This window comes from Hoplias malabaricus, chromosome 4 (genome assembly GCF_029633855.1).
Source record: "Hoplias malabaricus isolate fHopMal1 chromosome 4, fHopMal1.hap1, whole genome shotgun sequence".
Taxonomy (NCBI): Eukaryota; Metazoa; Chordata; class Actinopteri; order Characiformes; family Erythrinidae; genus Hoplias; species Hoplias malabaricus.
The window spans coordinates 66717820-66727037 of NC_089803.1; the positions used below are offsets into that span (position 1 = coordinate 66717820).

Sequence of the window (9218 nt, forward strand, 5' to 3'; positions counted from 1 at the left end):
CTGTTACAGTGTCGCATTTCATTTTTTTGGAGACTACATGGGCTGTGTGTGCCAAACTGAATGACTGGTGCCCACGACGTGTGCTCCCCAGTTCTATGGGGTATCTATAATGTTTGGAGATTGTGTTAAGTTTCATCTTTTAAATACATTTTCTGAATCGTTAGATTTTACTCCATAGTAAAGGTGAGAAAACATACAAAGTATGTCTAAGTACTAGTATATTTATTTGAAAAAGGTTATCATTTACCATGACAAAATTATCAGGTAGTGTATCACTGCTTATAACCAAAGACTCCTAGTGTAAACCGATTATAAAAAGCTTTATATAAAAAAATAATAATAATAAATAAAAAAAAAATGGTGGCAGATGATTTGTATAGTGGTTATTTCAAAAATACATTCATGCCTTTGAATATGAAGCAAGCCTAAGAGGCAACACATTTACTCCATAGGACCTGATTTTACATGAACATTTTTCATTATGCAAATCTAAATCTTTTTTACAAGTACAACATTCATTAAATAGTAAATTAAATAAAATCCAGCCATTACAATATGAAGTAAGGCAGGTTATAAAACCGGAAGCACACAGTGCTGCAAAGCCTTATTGTAAATTAATTCACAATCACTGCAGAAATCGTACCGTCAGCACTTGTCTTGTCAGCATTCGAACATGTGGAAGCATCAAATGCTGTAATCGGTCCCGTTCTGTCCAACAGTCACTGAACAATGTCTGTGAACTGATTACATCTTGAATCACACATTGGCGTTTAAACAGAATGTTTCCTCCCTGATCTGTTTTATTGTACTACACTTTAATACATTTCTAATTACTAATTAAGGCCAATTGTACATTTCTGTTTAAGTGCTTTATGCCCTTTATTTTAGTACTTTAGGCCCACTGTACTACGTTTCTGTTTTGGCATTTTAGGCCTACTGTACTGCATTCTAGTATCTACTATAAAAACAAGACATTTGGACAGTTATAGCTTTAGTTATTGCTTTTAACCTAGAACTGCAACCTCATTCTGAAGACTTAAATCCAATTCCTCTTATCAAAAATGAACGAATAGCTTGAAAATTTGTAGTGACACCTGAAGTCATTAAGCTGTGAGTAATGAAACGTGGACACTGTTTCTAGTCAGCATGCAGGCCAAGGTAGCAGGGGCTAGCCTTCAAGCCATTTGTGACACATTCTCAGTGTCATTAGGCAATAATGATCCTAGAAGGATGTTAAAATGTTTGTCATATAAGTGGTTACAAAATAGTGTATTTCATTTCTTGAAAAGTACATTGTTTTTGGACTACTATAAAGACCTAAACAGAGAAAGAACACAGCTGCTGATCCACAAATGCTCTTTAGAGAAGTGCTAAACTGGAAAGCAATCAGTGGTCTAAATTCAGTTTATAGCATAAGTCCTGTAAAACCAACACATAGTACACGATATTTATGTATTTCCAAGGACTGCACATTGGTTTTTAAGGGTGCAGATCTGTTCCCTTTAGTGGAAGACTTCATCTGGGGTGAGTAGTCGAGACTCTCCATGGCTGAGGGTGAAAAACCGATCTGGGTTTAATCCATGGGCCACCATGGCATCTCGCATCCTCACTGGAGGTTCCAGATAATACTAACAGAGAAAATACAGAAACAACATCAGTCACAGATCTAAGTGCTGCCAAGTGGCAAACCACTGCCTGGGTACTATGTGATATAATAGAAATTTCTTAAAGCAAATCTTTTCTTGATCAAAATTTGGGGCAACAGTGAAATATGTTATATTATTTACATTGTTTTTGGCCAAAGAACAGCAGATTTGTGTATAATTCCAAAAGGAATGTACAGGGTGGGCCATTTATATGGATACACCTTAATAAATGGGAATGGTTGGTGATATTAACTTCCTGTTTGTGGCACATTAGTATATGGAAGGGGGGGAAACTTTTCAAGATGGGTGGTGGCCATGGTGGCCATTTTGGAACCAACTTTTGTTTTTTCAATGTGGAAGAGGGTCATGTGACACATCAAACTTATTGGGAATTTAACAAGAAAAACGATGTGGTTTTAACGTAACTTTAGTCTTTCATGAGATATTTACAAGTTTCTGACCACTTATAAAATGTCTTATAAAACTGCTGCCCATTGTGTTGGATTGTCAATGCAACCCTCTTCTCCCACTCTTCACACACTGATAGCAACACCACAGGAGAAATGCTAGCACAGGCTTCCAGTATCCGTATTTTCAGGTGCTGCACATCTTGATGGAGCAGTGTGGTATATGGGGTGCAAAGATAGTGGGGCCATTCTTCATCTATGGAAACCTCATGGCCACTGGATATGCGATATTGCTACATGATGTGTTGTTTCCCTCTTTATGCACTAAAGCTGGCACATTCCCTGAGCTTTTCCAGTACGATGGTGCACCACCACATTATGGGTGTCAAGTCTGAGCATTCCTAGATGAACAGTTTACTGGAAAGTGGATTGGTCGTAGTGGGCCAGTTGAATGGCCCCCAAGGTCTCCCGATCTGACCCCCTTAGACTTTTATCTTTGGGGTCATCTGAAGGCAGTTGTCCATGCTGTGAAGGTACGAGATGTGCAGCACCTGAAACTATGGATACTGGAAGCCTGTGCTAGCATTTCTCCTGCGGTGTTGCTATCAGTGTGTGAAGAGTGGGAGAAGAGGTTTGCATTGACAATCCAACACAATGGGCAGCAGTTTGAACACGTTTTATAAGTGGTCAGAAACTTGTAAATAACTAATGAAAGAATAAAGTTACGTTAAAACCAAACACACCATTGTTTTTCTTGTGAAATTCCCAATAAGTTTGATGTGTCACATGACCCTCTTCCCATTGAAAAGACAAAAGTTGGATCCAAAATTGCCGCCATGGTCACCACCCATCTTGAAAAGTTTCCCCCCTCCCATATACTAATGTGCCACAAACAGGAAGTTAATATCACCAACCATTCCAATTTTATTAAGGTGTATCCATATAAATGGCCCACCCTGTACTATAGGATTTACTAACACCACTAACAGTATATCTGTATTTACAATACCTCTATCTGTGGTTGGCCAAACATTTAATTACAATTTGAATATCACTATCTACCATTGTGTAATATTAATTTATAACAGGCTCCTACGAAACGTATTAGTAATTTTCAGAATTTCAAACTGAAATAGAAAGAATGTGTCTATGTTGCTGAAATGAAATTAGCCTCAAATATCCCTTTGTGTCTGTGTGGCAACAGAAACATGACTGATGTATATCTCAGCTTTTGTATTTATACTCGACATATCAAAGTAACAAAAGCTCTAATACCTCTATTATAACTGTGTTACAATGCCACCTTTGTGTCCTTTTATGTGAGGAGGACAAAGAGAACTGTCAATAATGCAGTGACAGAGCCAATGAAGGCTCAATAAAAAAACATGGCCAGGGACAGATACCTCATAGGCTAGGGCAAAAGTCCCCCAGTGAATAGCGAGCGAGTTTCTGGCTTGAACATCAATGTGGATTTGAACTGCCTCCTCTGGGTCTACATGCTGTGATTTCATAATGCCTCTGGAAGGAGAGAAAAAAAAAAAATCATCAATCACTGTTAATCCATCACTTCTGCAAGGGCACTCTTATCACTACTGCACAGAAAGAAGAAAAACCAACACGGGCTGATACATTTTCCACAGTCACATGCAAATTTTTAATTATTATTATCAGCCTGATACTGGAATTACAGGTGATAATTACTGATAATACACAATAATAATTATCTAACTATTATCTCGCACAGGCACAGAAACATACTCAAAGTACTATTAATTAGAGTCACTGAGGTGCGTTCGTAACAAGTTCACCCACTGTTATAAATGGCTCTGGAGAACTCACTGGATGTTATATATTTACAATGATTTAGTGCCTAGAATTCTGGTCATGTCGGATTTAGCTGCATTTAGGGTTTTCATACATAGTGTGTTACATATGAACCACACAGTATACTCATATATCAAAATTTAAAACATTTATAAGACAAAATCAACTACAGCAAGGTGTTGACTGTTGGCTATATATATATATATCATCCCAGAAATTCAATATTCATGAGCTGCAAAAAACATACATTTTGATATAACCTATAAGTATTTACTAAAACACAAAATAAAATAACTTTAGGTTTGTCCACTGACTGCCTTTGCTGCTGCTTCTAAATGGACAACAGTATGATTTTATTTTCATGTGGTCAGAATATACGTTTACCTGGGCAAGTATGCACCGATAGGGATAGCAGCCAGGTCGAACGGTCCAAAGCGTTTCCCAATCTCTTCAAACACTGAGCAGTATCCAGTATCTCCTGCAAAGAAGAAACGATTGTTGGGACCCAGCACACACCAGCTGCCCCACAGAGCCCTGTTGTCATCCGTCGGCGTGCGCTTGCACCAGTGCTGCGCAGGTGTGCACACGAATGTTATGCTGTCATGGCCAGGGACGCAGTTCTCCTCCCACCAGTCCAGCTCAATGACATTCTCGCAGCCATTCTTCCTCATCCAATCCAGCAACCCAAGGGGGACGAACCAGCGCAGCTCTGCTCCAAATCGTGAGTTCAGCGACGCCACTGAGCTGGAATCCAGGTGGTCATAGTGCGTGTGACTAATGAGGACAGCGTCCACATGGGGCACCTGCGCTATTGAGCATGCCGGACCCCGGTAGCGTTTAGGGCCAACGAAAGGCATGGGGGAGGCTCTCTGACTAAACATGGGATCGGTGAGCACCACAAGCCCATCCATCTCCAGGAGCACAGTGGCATGGCCCAGCCACGTCACCCGCAGAGACGAGCCCACTTGCCCACATTGCTCTGGATTTTGAACAAAGTATGGCTCCAGCACTGGCAGTTCTTTATCCAACACCTTGAAGAAAACATGTTGAATCAGTATTTAATAAAACAGCTGTAACTCGTGACTTGAAATAAAATAAAATGTATTTTCTATAGGGAAACATATCGTGTCACGTAATAAAAGTATACTAAATGCTAGCCATATCTTCCCCCACACTGTTGACTAGGGAGGTAACTGATGTACTCGTGGTACACCTGGGTAATTGATGTACTCTCAAATTGCTGTCCCTGCGTTATTTATTTCGTAACCAGCCCCTTAAGAAGCACATCCTGTTTCTTTTTAAGGAGGAGGTAAGGAAATTATACCTGTCACAATAATTAAATGAGTAAACAATTTGCTCACTAATTTTTGCTGACCTCATTATTGTGTTGACTTGCACTGTTGTTTACATAATGAACATCACCGATATTTTAGCCAGTCGAGCTCTTCTGTCCTCTGGTTTTCTCTGGTCTCTCTATTCTGGGGTGGTTATGCTGATTTGTTCAAAACACTGTTTTTATTTTACTTATGTTTATTTATTTAGGATATTTACATTTTTCTATATTCCAGTCCCACTGACTGACTATTCTTAATAATTAAGTTTTGCTAACAGTCATTGCTCTTTTAAAAGGTTTAACTACATCATTATATTGGTGGCAGTAAATTATCTTAAAATTACAATAATATTGTTTGTTTCACAGTTATATTCAGGACATAATTATCGTGATAGATCTAAGGATCATCTCATGTTAAATAAGGCATTAACACTCCCTCCCTTTTTTCATTCATTCATTTATTCATTGTCTGTAAACGCTTGCCCAGTTCAGGGTCATGGTGGGTCCGGAGCCTACCCAGAATCATTGGGCGCAAGGCAAGAACACACACTGGAAGGGGCGCCAGTCCCTCACAGGGCAAACACACACACATTCACTCACTCACACCTATGGACAATTTTGAGCTGCCAATCGGCCTACCAACATGCATTTTTGGACTGTGAGCACCCGGAGGAAACCCACATGGACACAGGGAGAACACACCAAACTCCTCACAGACACACTCCCTTCCGTTACGTATAAATATTTAATAATACACACTTGTGTCACACTTCAGAATTTCACAACTTAAAACATAGCTTATAAAATATTTTTTCATGATTTTTCCTTTAAATTAGCTTAGCGAATGTGGTTGTAGCATGAGCACGTTCATATTCCCTTCTAACTGAACTCCCCAAAGCATGCTTTGTCCCAACTCTGAACCCACTAAAGTGCATGAATGCACGTGCCCAGATAAAAGCACCTGTTTGAAGTTGGAATGTTCACCTCTTTTGAGCTGGGCACGTTGCTGAAGTTCTTCTCCATAAGGAAGAGTCGCATGACAGTAGCGTAAGAGGGAAACTGCCACGTTGGCCAAGGGTTGACAAAGCGACCTTTGGAGTCCCGCACCGAATGGGTTACTTCTTCCTCGTGACGATAGTTTAGGCGGACACATTTACGTGATGAACTGTTCCTCCTCACATCCTGCATGAGGCTGCTCTCTTCAGAGCTACTGGGTGTCTGCCTGCACGTACCTTCTGCCATGAACGTCTCCTTTTCTTCCACAATCCCTCCCTCCGCCATGAGTTTATGACCTATTTTTGACCTGCAAATAATCAAAAGTCAGGTTACATGTATGCTTCTTTTTTACATCTCCTGTGTATTCCAATACACTTCAAGTGCCTCTTGTACTGAGTACAGTTAACCCAGAAACACCGCTGTATCCAATCCAGTGACCAATATCATAAAAACATTATTCACAGGTGATCACACGTCCAAGTTCTGTAGTTATGTAGTTCTGTAGTTTAATAAACAAAAGCATGAAAGTAATGTGTACATTTCTGTCAGCTAGAATAAAACTGCAGGGTGCCAAGACTAACCTATTAAGAGCACTGAACCATCTTGTATGAATGATGGGTTTTTGATGCTGTTAGTATATTCAAATACTGACAGTCACTATGCAAATATTAAAACACCTACATCTAAAGGAAGAATGCAGTTAATACATTCGTCCTTCTCACTTTCTGGCAGCTGGATTCAGATAGCACCTGAATTACCAGATATAAATGTCAATATAGGTTGGCCATCCTGTTAAACCCAACGATGACATATCAATCAAAGTTGGGTGCTTGTTTTCTTTTAATGTATATATATGGATATTTTATCCAGTGGTTAATTTTAATTAAATTACTTAAATTGCTTCATAAAAGAAAAACATTTGATGGTCAAACGTGTGTTGAGAAGAAGTCGGTAACACTTTAAATTACAGCTCACTAATTACTGGGTAAGTACAGAGTAAGTACCTGTTAAGTAAGCTGTAAAATAAAAGAAGTACTGAGTAAGTAAAGGGTATGATACTAGAAATATGTGATTATTATTGGGTATATTACAAATATTTTACAAATAAAGAAGAAGAGCAGAAGAGGAACATCCACTTCATCATTAGTCAGCAATGTTCATATAATATCTTAATACACACAGGCGGCACGGTGGCGCAGCAGGTAGCATCACACAGCTCCAGGGACCTGGAGGTTGTGGGTTCGATTTCCGCTCCGGGTGACTGTCTGTGAGGAGTGTAGTGTGTTCTCCCTGTGTCTGTGTGGGTTTCCTCCGGGTGACTGTCTGTGAGGAGTGTGGTGTGTTCTCCCTGTGTCTGCGTGGGTTTCCTCCGGGTGACTGTCTGTGAGGAGTGTGGTGTGTTCTCCCTGTGTCTGCGTGAGTTTCCTCCGGGTGACTGTCTGTGAGGATTGTGGTGTGTTCTCCCACTCCTGCTTATAATCTGTAATAATGCTGAGAAGTACAATGGATTCGGAATGTTTGTACGATACCAGTAGCAATCACATATTTACTTACTTAGTACTTATTTTAACATACAGCTTAATTAAAAGGGACTCTATACTTAACCAGTAATTAGTGGGCCGTGTTACCAAGAAGTCAGTACTAAAGTGCTAAACCTGCTCAATAAACATTCACTTTTGGAAAGGACAGTTTTACAAAAAAAAAAAACAAAAAAAAAAAAAACACAAATGCCAGCCTTGGAAAGGGAAGAAAGCTTTTGAAACAAATTTTCTACAAGAACAGCCCCCACCACCACATACAACTCAACAATTTTATTTTAATAAAAAATTGACTAAAACAGAAACAACAGGTTCTCCTCCCCAAAACACCTGCTCTTTCTGTTTGTAGTCGAAAGGAATTACAACACAAAGCCAGCATTATCGCTTATAAAACGTCTAGTAGACAACAAATAACATCATTTATTTATTATTTTTCAAACGAATCTTGTTGTTTTCGGTTTTGAATATTCCGTTCCAACATATGGTTCAGCAGTTAACTTTATATGCACTACTTCTCTAGCAAATGTAGAAAGAAAAGGCAATGTGAAACATGTCCAACTGGTCCTTAAATAATTATTAATATCACATTAAATGTGTTATAAGGCAAGAGCAGAGGGGTAGCAGGTGTCTGTCCGTTACCTGTGTGTGTGTGTGTTGCTGAGCAGAGGGCAGCAGGGTGTGCAGGGAGTGTGTCCTGGCGGCGGAGGTCAGAGCAGTAAAAAGCCGAATTGACAGCGCCACTTCACCGCCGAAATAAACACTAAACACGGCTCAGTGGAGACTCTGAGGTCTACAGTGGCTCACTGTGATTCCAGACAGAAAGGGAAACACAAAGAGCGCATTGGTCTTTCAAAACAAGACGCCATCTACATTATCTACATTACTACGCCATAGTAATTGTGTTGGTGAAGCAATGAGGGCTTGGCAGGCTACTGAACTACAAACAGCGCACTTTTCAAAATAAAAGTCCAATGGCTGTTTAGATATACCAATGGCGGAAAAAAGTTTCTAGTCATTGGCACATAATTCGCCAATATATATATATATCCTCATTGTTTTTACATGCGTTGTTCATTTTATCTTCTCTACTTAGTATATAGGTGTACTTTTTACATACTTAAAATTATAGTTCTACAAGGGCTCTTTAGTTTTTCATATAGCACCCTGAACCCTTTTTTTGTATGATTAAAGGGTTATTTTTTATCACGAAGGGGTTTTTGGTGCCATTTAAAAACCTTTTCTAAATGTGCCATATACATGTACAATTTATAGTACATTCTCCAACAGTCTGAAGAACACTTTCATAATGCAAAGAACACTTTAATCATGCAAAAAGTTCTTTAAGTGTTTGGGGTTCTATATAGAACCGCTTTCTTTCATAAATAAAACTTGTAGAAACATTATTTTTAAGTGTGTAGTTTTACAATTACAGATATTGCAAATAGCCATCTGTTGCTTTGCATGCTTTGTTGCA

General features: G+C 39.2%; 1 protein-coding gene across 1 annotated transcript; it reads right to left on the reverse strand.

Moving 5' to 3' along the window:
- Window positions 1-224: 224 nt before the first annotated feature.
- Window positions 225-8668, reverse strand: napepld (N-acyl phosphatidylethanolamine phospholipase D). The gene is made up of 5 exons (XM_066668422.1): window positions 8384-8668; window positions 6195-6513; window positions 4262-4908; window positions 3457-3571; window positions 225-1628 (listed from the first exon to the last, which is right to left on the reverse strand). The coding sequence occupies exons 2-5, from the start codon at window positions 6489-6491 to the stop codon at window positions 1503-1505; spliced, it is 1185 nt and encodes a 394-aa protein (XP_066524519.1). The 5' UTR covers window positions 6492-6513; window positions 8384-8668; the 3' UTR covers window positions 225-1502.
- Between the last annotated feature and the right edge of the window lie 550 nt (window positions 8669-9218).